We start from the raw sequence: 16,775 nt of genomic DNA on the forward strand, positions 1-16,775 counted from the left end.
GGAGCTGGGGACCAGGAGTTAATGGAATGGTAGAGCTCCAGTAAAGGTTAAATGCCCAATCAAGGCAGGTTAGCTATGACCTGGGGGCTAGCCTGCCCACCCCCTTTCCTTGAAGTCAATGTTTTGTTTTCTCCCCACATCATGTGCCCCCTTCAGGATCTGCCTTTACCTTCTGTTATGGCCACTAGGCATATAGTTAAGGTTGTCACAGCATAACTCAGCCAGGGATGTGCTGGTGCTAACAAAGCCTAATACCCTAAAGAAGCTGCAAGACCTAGCCATTGTGTATTGGCAGGTACTGGAAGAGACCTGTAGGTCTGCCTTCTGAGAGTGCTTAATCAAGACTGGGAAAGGGACAGTTTATTGACTTGGGAGCTTTCTAGCGATGTTGGATTTAACAGCTTGGGGAAGACTCCAGGTGATGGTGCATACTCACTGCTGAGATGACTCCTAGAGGCATGGAAAAAGCCATGGCCAATGCTAAGTGAAGTTGAAATACCAAAATGCCGTAGCAGACAGTAGACCAAGGGATTTAAAACCCATGGAAGCTGTTACGCTGGAGTGAATATACTTTGTAAGACCAGTCGCCCCACCAGCTGATTATGTTCCGTGGGAAGTTCTGTAAAATACACTTTACCAAAACCATAAATGTTGTTCCAGTCTGGGGCACCAGCATTACTAAAAGTTTGGTGGTGGCCCTCTTCTATAACCCAGGGCTGGTGGTAGGAAAGGCTCTTACTACTAAGCTCCCTGATAGCACTGGGGATAATAGGGCCCAAATAAAGGCCAGGTGGTAGCACTTAGCAGCCAAAATCCAGGTGGATGACATTATTATAGTAAGCGGCAGGGTTAGGGTAGCAGCCAGGAGGCCTGACCCAAGAGATGTAGATAGTTAATCAGAGGTCAGTAGGGGCAAAATAGATGGGAGTCCAACAAGCATATTCTATTCAGCTTGCTATCATGAGAAATCAAGGATGGATGAGCAGGAGGCCAAGGGCAATTGCCCTAAGTAACAGGCACAATGCAGTGCCAAGTGTCTGGATTTAAGGTAGTTTTCAGAGCCAGAACCCACTGATTGAAGAGGAGGCTAAGTCACTAGTAGGAAGGAAATCGCAATCACATAGAAAATATACTCAGTAATGATTTCCCCGCTCCTTCCCCAAAAGTCCTTTACTTGGGTAACTATTAGAATGGCCAGTCATCCCCGTTTTCCCAGAACTTGAGGACTTCTTGGAACATGGGACTTGTTTTTTTTTTGCGGGGGAAGATTTGGAGCCATTGGGGCTGGCTCAGACATTTTTTTTTTTTTAATTGGGAAAGTCCTAAGCAAACTGGGATGAGTTGGTCATCCTAGTACTATGTGTTGGGGAAAGTGGAATAGCCAAACATTTTGAGGACTGTTGGACACAGTCTGAACTGACAGTGATACTCAGAAACTTGAAGCATTATTATGTTCCCTTTATTAGAGGCATATGGGGGCCAGATAATAAATGGAGTCCTGAGAAACATCTGGCTTGTGATATGTCCACTATTTCTTCAGATCCATCCAGCAGTTATTTCCCCAGTCCTTGAAAGTATAATTGAGAATAATATACTAAATAATTAGCACAAGTCCCACACTGAGTTCTTCACTTGTGGGATAAGGATAATCATACCCAAGTGGAAGCTTTAAAAACTGTTCGCCAAACTCAGCCAAGATAATAAATCAAAAACAATATTACATTCCAAGGGGATGGTGGAAGTGAGTGCCACCATTATGAATCTAGAGGATGCAGAGGTGTTGATCTCTATCAAATCTCCATGTAATTCACCATTATGGCCCTGCGAAAACTGCAAGGATCTTAGGAAGATGACAGCAGACAACTGCAAAGTCAACGAAGTAGTAATCTCAATTGCAGCAGCCGTGCCAGATGTGATATTTTTGCTAGACGAGATCAACATGTCCTCAGGTACACAATATAAAGCCACTGGGGGGCTGGCCCTGTGGCCTAGTGGTTAAGTTTGGCATGCTCCGCTTCAGTGGCCTGGGTTCATGGGCTGGGATCCCGGGTGCGGACCTACACCACTTGTCAGCCATGCTGTGGCAGTGACCCACATATAAAATAGAGGATGATGGGCATAGATGTTAGCTCAGGGCCAATCTTCCTCAAGCAAAAAAAGAGGAAGATTGGTAACAGATATTAGCTCAGGGTGAATCTTTCTCAGCAAAAAAAAAAAAAAAGAAAACTACTGATATGATGAATGCATCTTTTCTATTCCAGGGAGAAAAGAGGATCAGAAAGAGTTCTCATTCACGTGGAATAGGAAATAATATACATTTATACTTTTGCCCGGGAGCTTTAACTCTCCTGCCCTCATTTGAACATCCTGTAGAACATTACATCGATTCACTACATCAATGCCATTATGTTAGTTAGGCCAGATAAGCAAGAAACTGCTATCATGTTCCTTGATAAAACACATGTGCTCCCAAAGATGGGAGATAAACCCACAAAGATTCAGGGCCTTCTCGTTAGTAAAATTTTTAGGGTTTCTATGGACAGAGGCATGCCAGGATATCTACTCCAAAATAAAAGACAAATTATCATATCTTGTACTTCCCACAACACAAAAAGGAAGCTTAACACCTGGTTGGCGTCTGTGAGTAATGGAGGCAGCATATTCCACTATCCCACATCTGGGAATACTGCTGTGGCCCACATGCTGGATGACACTAAGGGCTGCCAGCTTTGGTGGGACCCAGAGCAGGAAAGAGCTCTGCCATAGGTCTAGACTGTGGTGTAAGCAGCTCTGCTGCTTGGGCCATACAACCTGGAAGACCCTATGTTATTAGAGGTATTGGTGATGGGTAAAGATGACCTGTGGAGTTTGTGGCAAGTCCAAGTTGAGGAATCACATGTGGGTTCCAGACGTTTTGGAGCAATGCTATGAAATTTGCCTTTTGAAAAACAACTCATGGCATGCTCTGGTAGAGTTGGAGCCTCTGACCATGGGACACCAATTGATTGATCACATATTCACAAATGCCCATCATGAGATGGGATTTGTCACATCACATCACATCATAAAGTTGGTTGGGCCCAGCATCAATCCATCATAATATGAAAGTGGTACAATCAGACTGATATGAGCAGTATCATAATGCAAGCTACATGAGCAGAGAGCTAGACCTCCATGTTATCCAGCAATGTTGGACAATGTTAGAGCAGTGCCTCTCCTTTGGCTAATACCTATGACCAGCTGACAGAGCAAAAAACCTGGTCTTGGTTTTTAGATGAGTTGGTTGGGTATACGGGTACAAATCGAAAATGGATGGCCAACTGCCTGTAGCCTCACTAGGAGTGGCCTTAAAAGACAGCAGTGACAGAAAATTCTCCCAATGGGTGGAGCTTTTGGCAGTGCTCTCACTCATATGTCCATCCACACCTAACTTGCTTGTCTGCAGTCCTTCAATCTTCTTCTAAGCCTGTGACCAACCTACCAGGTCATTCACCACTGCTCAGGAGTCTGTATTATGTTAATTTCAGGCCATTTCTTCTTCCTCATAAATAGGGTGACCTTTATTCTTAGAAATCAGACATCATTTGTGAAATTTATTTTGTCTAATAAATAACAAACCAAAGAAGTATTTAATCTCCCCTACTTTGTCATGTAATTCACATCCCTCTTTCTGGGCAAAGCTTGTTCAGATAGTCATAAGAAATTTTTACTGTAGTGGTTGATATTTACTCTCCTTTTGTAATCGTGGGTAGGGTATTTCGGGTATAGTATACTACTACAATAATAAAACAAATAATAATTGCAGAATGATCATTAATAAGTTTGAGTAATATAGGAATAGTGTCCATATTATACCTTTCTTCTAACTGAAAAATGAATTTTAGCAACGTTTTTCTCTACTAGCATCCCAATTTCTTATTATTTTTTTATAGCTCTTTCATATGTTTTATTTTCTAAAGCATTTTCTATGCTTTTTTGAAGAATCCTTTTAAAAAAGAGAGTGTAATATCTATTAGAACATAAGTAATATTTGATTAATTGGAAAGTTATTTTGCAGTTTCCTTCACCTTACCTTACAAAAAAAGTAAGCTGATAAAATCATGGATTGCTGACAAACATATTTGGCCCTCCACTTATATATCAGAAACAAGCCAAACTTTCCATTCATTTTTTAAATCCAGCTCACGTTCTAATTAACTCTCAGTTACTGTGTCTGACCTACATTTTAGTAATTACTTTCTGTTTTTGATTAACCTCAATTTAATTAATCATTTCTTTAAATTCACATGCTATTTGCAACGAACTTTCTCTGCTTGACAGATTCAAGATTTGTTTCATAGAACTATGTATTCCATTATCATCATGACAAATATTATGTGAGGTTTTTTCCTTGTTATAGATAATAAAAATCAATGATGAAATCATCAATGCTTTTTAAAAAAATAATAAAATTTAAATAGCTGCTGAGCCATAAAATTTAAAAATAAACAAAATAAGAACCTAAGGGTTATATTATTCAAATGAACATTTTGAAACAATGGTTAGTTATTTTGGAAATAGAGCCAGTTCTAAAAAACAGATCCTTTAATATTGACTCTATCAAGAAATTCAGTAGTACTTATAAGTTTCTTGAAAATAAAACAGTAAAACCATTATAAATGGTATAAAAAGCTATGGTGGAGGGGCCGGCCCGGTGGCGCAAGCGGTTAGGTGCGCGCGCTCCGCTGCGGCGGCCCGGGGTTCGCTGGTTCAGATCCCTGGCGCGCACCGACGCACTGCTTGGTAAGCCATGCTGTGGCGGCGTCCCATATAAAGTGGAGGAAGATAGGCACCGATGTTAGCCCAGGGCCGTCTTCCTCAGCAAAAAGAGGAGGATTGGCGGATGTTAGCTCAGGGCTAATCTCCTCACAAAAAAAAAAAAAAAAAGCTATGGTGGCATAGCTTATAGCATTGTAAGTATATTTATTTAATTTCATGTATAAGAAAATTTCTTTAAAGAAATAAAGTAAAAAAGAAAACCGCCATCTGGATTTTCCTATAGGTTTGTGGTGATTATTAATGCAAGAAAATACAAAAAAGACATAAGTACCCAGAGAGAATCTCTGCATGTTATATGTTATCAAGTGGAATGTTTGAAAACAGTGACTCAATGCAAGGAAAATCTATTTTCTTTTCTTAAAAATAATTATTTTAATTAGTGTAAAATCAGATATAAAAGTTCTAAAAATTATTTATAATTCATAAAATCCTGAACATATCATTGAGACACCTAATGCTTTAAGTTTTATAAGGAATGGGGTCATTTCCTTTAAGCATAGTTATTCATAGACGAGTATGCAAAATAACAATAGAGAATTTTATATACGTTTGTCAAGAGTATACAGTGTTTTTATGTTCTACATAAAACATTTTTATGTTCAATATTCAAATATTTTCTGATGTTAATCAAAAATACATTTTCATAACTGAACTCCTTCCAATATTAAAGATAGCTCAGTACTTTCTGTATTTAAAGGGTGAGATATAGGCCTTCTTGATAGATGACTACATTTTTGTCTAATTTTCCCCATACAATTATTATGCCTTTTAGACAAACTAAGTTTAGTTGTACCCCAATTGACAATGAGATTTAAATCTTCTGGAAGTGAAGAATTGGATCTCCTGCTGTCCTCTCTTATTTTAGTACCAAGAGTCGTCTTTAGATTGTGGTTAACACATTTACAGTCTTTGGTCATCTTCTGGCTTTGATGAGTGTGGTATTTTTCATTGATACATGGATTTTCCATTCCAGTGGGACATATAATATTCTTGTGATCAATAGAAGGAAGAAATGTTTGCGATGATATTTTCTCAAAGGATCCAGTGGGTAAATCTTGAAGATACCTTGGGAAATGTTGGCTAATTTTATATTCATAGATTAATTTTCTTGAATTTGAATCATCTAATTTGATAGAGAATAGATCATTAATTGTTATATTCTGATAGGTATCTGTTGGACTTTGAGGTGTGTTTAACTTTTTAGAATTACATTGAGGTATGCTAGGTAAAATTCCAAGTCTATTTTGTTTTAAGACTAGTCCAGTACCAGGAATAAAAAGTTCTGGTTCTTCTTGTTTTAGCAGATGAGTGATGTCTGTGTTTGAAACAGACTGATGTGCGTGTCCATTCACTGCTGTATTGTTCCAGGTTAAAGGATTATATATAACTTGTCCATCAATAGGGCATGAATTGCACTTGTGGAATAACCAACTGTCAATACATTTCCTATGAAACTTTAAAAGAAAAAAGGTTATAAATTAATCAGAGATATAAGTGTCTGTTTATAATGTATATTATCTATGTAAATTTCCCCCAGTTTCATTATTGTGTTACTATTAAAGCTATTTAGCAAAATTTGAAGCTAATTATAATTTATCAAGTTTTGTGGAAATATTTTGAAGAGGTTCTCTTAAAAATGGAATTGGTTATGGACTGATCTCCATTTTCAACATTAAAATGGAAAGCCTTCTATGGATATCAATTTTGTAATTTCATTAAAAACTCACTACTTACTCAAGCCATTACTTTCACTGATGCTTTCTAATGAATGAAAATTATTAAGTAATAAAAAAAGTCATAACCAACTGGAGTTGAAAATAGATCTGATGACGGCTGGATATAAAATAACAAATCACATTCTTGGGAAGAAAACAAACTTTCAGACATTTTAAGTAAGAGTGAATCTAAAGCTTTAAATGTTTGTTTATTGGAACAACTTTATATCAGAAAATAAACTATATAGTTTACCATATAGGTTACCAACTATATAGTGATGAAGCAACGTTAGACTGATTCCAGTGAGTTTGTCACCAGCTATCCGACCCAAGTTTCTTAAAGGAAGTTCCAACAACATTTAATAGTTCCTCAAAGTTGTTTTTCAGAGTGATGAACAGCCACCCACCAGCTTAAACCAGCTCAAATTGGCCCAAACCACACTACAGGAATAATGCCTGTGCAAAAAAATGTACAAAAGTAACCTTTGCTTCATTATAGTACTAGAATCACTGCCCTGGGAGGAGCTAAAGCCTTATTAACATAACATGCAATGTATGTGGAGGCAGGTATTTGAACTGCTCATGTGCCAGCCTATGCCCGCCTCTACACGGAATGACAAAACTCCCTCTTGCATGTTCGTTCTCTACTGCAAGTAAAAGGCACCTGCTCTCCTTGTTTCGGGAGCCATAGGTTTGTGAAATTATTCCCTATGGTCTCCATTTTGTTTGCTGCATGCCGTAAACAAAATTTTGCTTTGTGTGACAACTATTCCTGGCGTAGGTTTTGATTTTAACTCACCGAGAAGTGGATTCACTTGGTCCAGTAACAAGTTCATTTGAAATAATAATTAACTATGTCAAATTAAGAATTTCTGTTTCATCCAAAGAATCACAAAAATATATTAAAAAGTTAGTATTCTATAAGCTTTTTCTTTTTACTGATAACTAAAATAGATAAAGGAATCTAACCTAAAGTGCCATTTTATCTTTCCCAGATAGTATATACAGAAATGAGTCCTAATCAATAGGAAGCCACCCTTAGTGGGCAGAGCTGCCTTCTCAATAGTCTCTGCTGCAGCTCTCCTACACACACTGTTCAATTTGGACATCTCTGTACATAATACCACTAAAAAGTAAAACAAGAGACTTAAGTCATCACTTCATTTGTGAAAACTGGCCCTACAGCGAAAGTCAAACTAAAATGATGTGACTTCTACCTTGTGAGTACATGGCAGCAATCTTGCGTGTTGACCAAGATGAAATGCCTTCAAACAAAGTCGACACTGGAAGCCTGGAGCAAGCAGCTTACTACTCTTTGTAATCAGTAAGAGAGGCAGTGACTTCACCACATGTTTTGGTGTGTAAACCTGGCTGAATGAGAATAAGCAGAGAGACATGGATGTTCATATGTGATTACAGATCAAGAAGTAATCAATAGCACAGGTAATAACCTCCATATAAATAATGCAAACCAACCCAATGTTTTCTTGAACTGAAGATAATAAATCCCACACATGATAAAGTAAAAAAAAAACTATTGTATTGATTCTGAACAAGGTGGATCCAACTTCAACATCAACTTCATAAAGAACAAAATTTAATTTAGTCACTTCAAGTAATACTAACCTGAAATTTTTTGATTTGCACTTTTTCACGTCAATGAAATCAGAACAGAATTTTGATGAGAACCATATACTCAAATTATTTCAGTCTGAGCCAACACTTAAGCTTGTGTTTACAAAAATACAACCCAATTCACACTGCCATCTGGTAGGAAGTAAGGTGCATGGTAAGCTACATGAAATATTCCAGGTTACTATGATGAATTGGTAGATCATAATCTATAAGGAAACTTGTTTTCCTTGGGGTATATACTTACCACTTCAGTATTGTTAGACCATGTTAATATGAATCTAACAGCACCAACCAACATAACTAAGATCATACAATGTAAATTAACTGCTGTTTGATGCATTAGCAATGGATAAAACAAATATTTAAAAACAAAATCCTGGTTAAAAGGTTAGATGCATTCCTATTATTCAAAAGTCATTTAGAACAAAGTTCATAGGTATTCTTCGGAAAAGTTTATACTTTACTCTACAGATATACTTCCATCATGTTACAGAAATTGCTTTTACCAAGGTCACCTAATTGTCAACCAAAAAAAAAAAACACCACCACCTGTGTATTTTTATTATTATTTAAGGTTGTTAACCACTTTTTTTTTTACCTTGAAATGCTCTCCTTTTATTTATTCCCCTTTCCCTGCCTAGAATGTCCTTCTACCCCTAATGTTCTCTTGTTTCTCCCTACAATATCTCCTAAACCCTTGTCACATAATTTATCAGTCTAATAGGTTGAAGTGTGATACCCAGCCAGGGCCAGGGGAAATGGAGCTGCAGAGCCTTTGTATAGGCTCATTTTATACCCACAAGGCATTTTACCTTCTACAAGAGCTGTGGTCTTGAGAGGGTGGAGTACCCACAGGGCACAGGCTAAATATCCACTGGGTTGGATGGAAACATGTATATATAATATATAAATATATGAGCAAAATTTTGGGGAGGTTAATTCATTGAAATTATTATTTTTTTAATAATTTCAATTTTATCCCATTTTTTTTTTTTTTGTGAGGAAGATCAGCCCTGAGCTAACATCCATGCTAATCCTCCTCTTTTTGCTGAGGAAGACTGGCTCTGAGCTAACGTCTATTGCCAATCCTCCTCATTTTTTTTTCCCCAAAGCCCCAGTAGATAGTTGTATGTCATAGTTGCACATCATTCTAGTTGCTGTATGTGGGACACGGCCTCAGCATGGCCAGAGAAGCGGTGCGTGGGTGCGCGCCAGGGGATCCGAACCCGGGCCGCCAGTAGCGGAGCGTGCGCGCTTAACCGCTAAGCCACGGGGCCAGCCCTATCCCATCCTTTTAAATGATCTCTTTTGTATGTTTTATAGTGTACCTAATACATTAATAATACACAGTATGTTTAATGTTCTTTAATTGATAAGGAGTATGACAAAAGGTCATACTTATGACAATAGCCCAATCAGTGTTCTGAAATACAACCAATCCGCTCAGCACTCTTCCTCCCTGGGGGTGGAAGAGAGAGGGAATGAGGCAGAAAAGACTTCCTTCCCCTAGAGGCCAATTACTTCAAAGGAAATATCAAATCCCACTATATTTTTTCTTTTTATAACTTATATCAGTTCTAATTTTACATTTATTTAGATGATCATTTAATTACTGAGGAAACTACTACCTCCCTAATACCTAGTACAATCTCTGGTAGAATTAATAATAATAACAGACGACATTATTTGAATATGTAAAGTGTGTATTAATTCATTTCATACTCACAAAATTCCTGAGGCTGCTTTTATAATTATCCCCATTTTAAAAATGAAGAAAATTTGGCAGAGATAAGTGAAATAATTAGCCCAAAAGCCATATAGCCAACTTGTGGTTGAACTAGGATTGGTTTCAGACTGTCTGACTCCAGAGGCTTGCTCTTCACTTGCATACTCTAGGGCAACCTAGTACATAATAAGTGCTCAAGGTATATTTATTGAATAAAGAAATGAATAAAACTTATTCACACTGAAAAATTATCTAAATATCCCAAGTCATACAAGAAATGTAAATTTCACTGAGAATCTCACCCCTGCTTTTCTTGAAAATGTGGCATGTTTTCTTCTTCCTCGTTTTTAATATCTCTACATTTTATAATTTCATCTGATCTTTTTTCTAGTGATTTCCATCTTTGATTTCTCTTCTGTAATAGGTAAAAAGTAGATGTTACTTTGCAAATCATAGACATTTTTATTTCGTGGATTAAAATTAGTAGGCTGCATATCAATAACATAATAATGTGAATAATAAAGACTCATAATTTTTAAACATACCTATTTTTTACCACCTTAAAGAATTTTCAAATTATTAATGAGTCTAATATACTATTGCACAGCTACTATACTAACATTACTTTTTAAGGTAAAAATATTAATCAATAATGGTAATTGTGGATATTTCACCTCATGTGGTAAGTAGAAGGTAGCATTATTCTTTAGCACCAGAAGATTCTTATTTTTTAAGGGTACAGTTCAAACGTTTGCATAAAATTCCATGAGTTTCATTATTGTCAATGTAAGAAATTTTAAAACCATAAATGGTGTCAGTGTTAACTTAATTTGTAATGTTGAGATCTTTTTTAAAAATGAATTTTCAAGTTTGATGGCTGCAATTCCTGTCTTTAAGATTTATGTATAACGTCATCAGATGTTTGTTATTGTGCTGGATTTTATAAATTACCAATGTGAGAACTAGTTGCCTTGTACGTCCCTATGAAAAAGAGTTTTCCTAAAAATATGGTCTTAGATTTTTATTAAAAACGATCAGCTCTATTACAAAGTGTTATATATTCTTATTATTCTTAGATTACTTAGATTTACAACAGGACAAATACAAACACTATATGAAATTCAAGATGGATACTGTACCTCACGAAATGTAAATAGGTGAGAAGGATGGCAGCAGCTATCAAAACATTCCTGGCATAAGTGATATTCTACACATTTGGTACACCTAAAGATACAAAACACCAAAACATACAAGAAAAACATCCAATTATTTTGATGTTTTTGGTGAAAAATTTTAGCCAAACTTTCCTGGGAACTGTGCAGATATAACAAGGCCTACCTTAAGTCTCTTCCTATATTAGTTTCCTGTTGCTACTATAATAAATTACTGTCACCGACTAGCTGCCTCGAGAACCTCAAGAGTGAGTTTAGAAGCAATTAACTGTTTTTCCAAGTTGTTTCTTTTCCTTTTGTATGTTAAGGAGATGTAACCACCAGCCATCCCGAAACTGACCAAGCCTCACCACAAAAGCTATGCCCATGACCTTTGCCTTATTTTTAATGCAAAGATCTCTCCAGGAGGAGCTTAGGCCTCATTATGTGGAAGCATGTTCTCCAACTGAGCCTGTGCAAGTGAATACCCACCTCTCCCTTTTGAATATTCATTCCCCAACCAGATAAAATCTCCTGCTTCCCTTTGTTTGGGGACGGCCATGACTCTGGAAATGATTACTCATGTCCTCCTATTTGCTGCAAATACACTTTACTTTGTGAGACAACTTCCACTGGTGTAGAGTCTTATTTAACACACCAGGAGGTGACACTTGGTTCAGTAACATTACAACAAATTTAACAGCTTAAACTACACAAATTTATTATCTTATAAATTTCATAGGATAGATGTCTGACATGGGGCTCAATGGGCTAAAGTCAAGGGGTCCGCGGGGTTACATTTTTTTTTGGCCGCTTTAGAGGAGATCTGTTTCCTTGCCCTTTTCATCTTCGAGAGGCTTAGCTTATGGCCCTTTCCTCCATCGTCAAAACAAGTAGTGCAACATCTCTCTGGGCCTTTATTCCACAGTCACATTTCCCTCTTACTCTCTTCTTTGCCTCCCTCTTCCACTTTTAAGAACTGTTGTGATTACACTGGGCCCAGGCAATCCAGGATAATCTCTTTATTTCAAGGTCAGGTGATTAGCAACCTTAATTCCATCTCTGCAACCTTAATTCTCCTATGACATGTAACCTAACATACAGATTCCCAGCGTAAAACTGTGGATGTGTTTGTGACAGCATTATTTTGCCTACTACACATCCCTTCCATGATGTCTTCCTGAAGTACTTGAGCTTTCGTTTACCTTTCTCTAAATTCCTATAGGATCTGCAGCCCATTAGATATTCTACCATTTGATTATCCAATTGTGTTTTCCAATTGTTTCATGAAAGCTAGAGTTATACTTAGCAGAATACTTCTTATAAACAGGAATTGTATTCTATTCTCTCTTTTTCCTCTCAAAATAGAAAAACCTATTGAGAAAAACCTCAATAAAAACTATTGATAAATCTAAAAAACACTTCACTTTCCACAGAAGCTCATCTCAAACTTATATCATTTATAAAAATTTTGCCAAAGCAGAGAATTTTAATTTACTTGCAGCAATATTCACCAAACAAATAATATTTTGAGCAGTAATCAAATGAACTTATATTCTTACTCAAATTATCAAAGATTAGAACACTATTTCCATGAGAAATTTTGGAAAATATGTTTTTCAGACATCTTAGCAGCAAGTGCTAATTTATTCATTATTACTATTTATACATACAGGGAAGATTCTTAATAATATCAATCAATCAGAGCAATGGTGCACTTTCTTTGACACATCAAAATATGCTGGGCTAAAAAAGTTAAGCATCTCTATATTTTAATATACATATATATGATATTTTTAGAATTCACTTCTCAAAAGATGAGTAGCTGCATTATGAACTTGAATGAAGAAGAACTGAAAAGCTTTCTAGTTTATCTTGTCTCCTACTCAATCTACTCCTAAAATTTCTGGAAGCAGTTTTGCAGCCTAATGACTGAAATGTCAGTATTTGAGGGAATGGAAGGAGGGCGAAGTCACAAACGTTGGAAATGCATTCTTTAATTTGTAAAAGAAGATTGCTACAGAGGTGAAAACCTGTGAGCCAAGCTCATAGAGAAGTATTCTCAAAGGAGAGTGTAGAGCAGTGGGCAGGGAACAGAACAGTGGAGATGCCTGTATTGAGGGGTAGTAAGAAGAATCATCCACGAGGACAGAAAGATCAATCAGAAAGCTCAGAATGACAGAGGCGTGCACCGTCGTGAACAAAATACTTAAAAGCAAGATTTGAGATAATCTACCAAAAGCACACAATAACCATTTGAGGAATACGTGACTACGAGGACCGAGAATGTTACACCGTGGCTCTTCCGTGTCCTTGTCCTCCACAGCTGTTCCTCTCAACCCCCTCTTTCACTTGTTACCTTAGCCTCTTACCGTTCTTATCCACCCCTCTTGAAAAAATTTAAATTGCCCCAACAACGGCTGCCAATCCCAAAGACCAATCTTTCCTTTCCCCAGAACCCTCTTTAACAAACATTCCCGAAACTAGCTGAACACCTTCTACTAAACTACTATAAAAATTCTGCCCTTCTTCCTCAAGTTAAACGCTCCTTTGGAGCCTTCTTGGGCCAGCCACTTTCCAATGAAGACTTTTGCTAATGGCGCTCTGGTTGATTTTCTTCTCTGTGACACACAGAGGAAACAAAGGACTAAAACAGTTCACAAGAGAAAGATATCATTTGCTGTTGGAAATGACAAAAAAGTTTTATGGTCTTATGAGAGGGTTTTAAAAAATATATTAATTGGGCTCATCATAATGTTATTCCAAGAAGACTGAAAAGTAAACATTTTAGAAAAATATTTAACAAAGATTGAAACAAAATATTTTTTTCTTAAACATACAGTTAACCTCAAATTTTAATTGAGAAAATACAATTTTCTAAGCATAGCAATTAATTGATGTTTTATTGTGGCAATTGTGGGAAAGTTTGGGGATTACTCACAAAAGTAATGAAAATTGTTTTCTCTAATAAGTATAGGCACACCTCGGAGATATTGCAGGTTCTGTTCTAGACGACCCCAATAAAGCGACTATTGCAAAAAAGCTAGTCACACAAATTTTTTGGTTTCCCAGTGCATATGAAAGTTATACTTACACTATACCGTAGTCTATTAAGTGTGCAACAGCATTATATCTAAAAAAACAATGAATATACCTTATCAAAATGTGACACAGAGACACGAAGGAAACAAATGCTGTTGGAAAAATGGCGCCGATAGATTTGCTTGATGTAGGGTTACCATAAACTTTCAATTTGTAAAAAAAAACAGTATCTGTGAAGCGCACAAAGTGAAGTGCAATAAAATGAGGTATGCCTGTATCTTCTTGTTGTTTTTGTTGAGATATAAGATACGAAAGGAAACAAAACATGTACTCATTGCAATATGGAGTAGAGGGAACTCAATTAAATGTTCAGTCGATCTAGTCAATATCCTTCTGGTTCAGTCCTAGGAGTTTCTGGCCATGATCTCATTGGTGGTTTAAAGAAAGTTACAGGGGTGAGAGGTCTAGCAGGGCTCTGAGCTTGGAAATTTATCTTGGCCAAAGCAACAAAGCCTATGTCCAGAGCCTTGAGGATAGGATGCTACTTCAGACTCTCAGTCTAGACTGGAGTACAAAGCCAATACTTTTGTGTAAGTGAAGAAAATATAACAATTGGAGTTCTTGAGGTACTGGGCTGGCAGAGATCACCAGTCTGGTAATTCTAAATAAGCAGCCCTGACTTAAGGCAAACACACTACATAAAGGAGGAAGATGGCAGCCTGGAAGACTGGTACTCTAATGCTCAAAGTTTCCTTAAGTTAAAAAAAAAAGTTAGAATACAGGTTTATAATTTTACTGATGACACTTACTTATAACATTTCCCCTCAATTGGAAATTGTTTACAGTTGTTACAGGGAATGCCAAGGTGTTTGTCTAGTCGCTCTTTCTCAGCTACAGTCACAAGTTTGCTAGAGTTTTTGAATTCCTCTAAAATAAGTTTTAATGGTGCAAACTCTTTCCTACACAGAGGACATTTCAACATGGAAGTGTTCGATGTCATATTCTGAAAATTAGCTAAGATCTTCATGCATTTTATATGAATACTATTCCCACAGCCAAACCTGTTAGAAATAAAATTCAAGTTTACCAATTTGTATACAGCAAAGTTATATACATATATTTGTATAAATACAATTTTCTGTGCTACCATAAAAATATATTCTGAACTGATTTTCCAAAACATAGCTTGATTACATACATAAACACTATCTTTTCTATTTATCTGTTTATCTTATCTAAACACTATAAATCTATAATCTTTAATTTAGTACACCAGAATTCCAAACAAATACTCTATTCCAATGAAATGCTGGTAAAAGATTTTGCATTATTAAATTATTTTTATTTTAAAAGTGAGAATGAATACAGTCTTGATAAAATGAAAAATTATAACAATAATTATTTCTTAAACAGAATGCATCACGGAGAGCAGAGATGTCACCTTATTTTTCCAGAAATCACACAACGTGTGGTAGTACCCAGTAAATATCTGCTGAGAGAAATAATATTTTGGGAAATAGTTAATAATTTTAAACTATGCAATAGAAGCACAGCCACATGAAAAACTACAATGTGGATGAGAATTTTGGCTAATAATCAGGAGAAAAAAAGAATGAAAAAGTTTAATAGCAAATGATTGCCCAAATTTTTCCAAGTCCAACTTTACAGTGCCTTGAAGCATAATATAAATATTACATTCTCAATAAACATTTGGTGAAACTTTGAATTATTTAAGTTTAAAGATAGAATTTTAAAAAACCAAAAAGAATTTTTATAGTTTTAAGGTAAATTAATCTTTACTTTCAGGAAACTTTCTGTAACTACTCTAAGTTATGGCATTTATTCATGTGTATAAAAGTAAAAATTATCTCACTTTAATAACTTAAAATGGAAAGAGGAATTGAGTGGAGTTAAGTTTTAATTTTCACCCTTTAAGAGGCAGCCCAGAAACATGTGGACTAAGAACAGGACCTCCCACAACAGATGCATTAGGAAACAAAAGAAGGCCAATTAAATATAATTGCTTAAACCTATTGTTTCTCCATCAAGATGTCTCATAACATAATCAATTACAAACATTAAATTAGAATTTTTTCATAAGTTTTTATTTTTATTTTTTAATTAATTAATTTATTTATTGTGAGGAAGATCAGCCCTGAGCTAACATCTACCAATTTTCCTCTTTTTGCTGAGGAAGACTGGCCCTGGGCTAACATTCGTGCTCATCTTCCCCTACTTTATATGGGACGCCGCCACAGCATGGCTTGACAAGTAGTGTGTCAGTGCACGCCCGGGATCCGAACTGGCGAACCCCGCACCACTGCAGCAGATCGCGAGCACGTAACTGCTTGTGCCACCGGGCCATCCCCCATAAGTTTTTAGAATCTAAAGAAAAAAACATGTCACCTGCAAAAGGTGACAGGGAGCTTTTTCTCTAAAAATACTTCATGACAAATAGAGCAGATATCATCTGAACCAATTTCTTTCTGTTTAATGTACTCAGCTTCTTCAATATGTGCATTTTCGTCCTCTGTTCTTTGTTGAAGAGTTTGAATTCGGTGTATCCCCCGAAGCAAGTCATTGATTTCTCTTTCCGTGAGACCTAACTGCAAAGCAGCTGGTGAAAAATCCCAAAGTATGAAAGTTCAGTGGCAAAACTGGAGATACAGAAATGTAACAACTTATGCT

The 16,775-nt window shown here is 36.5% G+C and overlaps 1 protein-coding gene across 1 annotated transcript in view; it reads right to left on the reverse strand.

Annotated features, from left to right (window-relative positions):
• Positions 1-5,369: 5,369 nt before the first annotated feature.
• Positions 5,370-16,775, reverse strand: part of ZSWIM2 (zinc finger SWIM-type containing 2) — a 30,432-nt gene continuing 19,026 nt past the window's right edge. The window contains exons 4-10 of the mRNA XM_058548650.1: positions 16,494-16,704; positions 15,529-15,576; positions 14,897-15,148; positions 11,034-11,118; positions 10,197-10,309; positions 7,751-7,904; positions 5,370-6,272 (exon numbers count right to left, since the gene is read on the reverse strand). Coding sequence (XP_058404633.1) covers positions 5,460-6,272; positions 7,751-7,904; positions 10,197-10,309; positions 11,034-11,118; positions 14,897-15,148; positions 15,529-15,576; positions 16,494-16,704 — 1,676 coding nt within the window. The 3' untranslated portion in view covers positions 5,370-5,459. The remainder of the gene's footprint in view (positions 6,273-7,750; positions 7,905-10,196; positions 10,310-11,033; positions 11,119-14,896; positions 15,149-15,528; positions 15,577-16,493; positions 16,705-16,775) is intronic.

The sequence above is a fragment of the Diceros bicornis genome, chromosome 10, assembly GCF_020826845.1.
Source record: "Diceros bicornis minor isolate mBicDic1 chromosome 10, mDicBic1.mat.cur, whole genome shotgun sequence".
Lineage (NCBI taxonomy): Eukaryota > Metazoa > Chordata > Mammalia > Perissodactyla > Rhinocerotidae > Diceros > Diceros bicornis.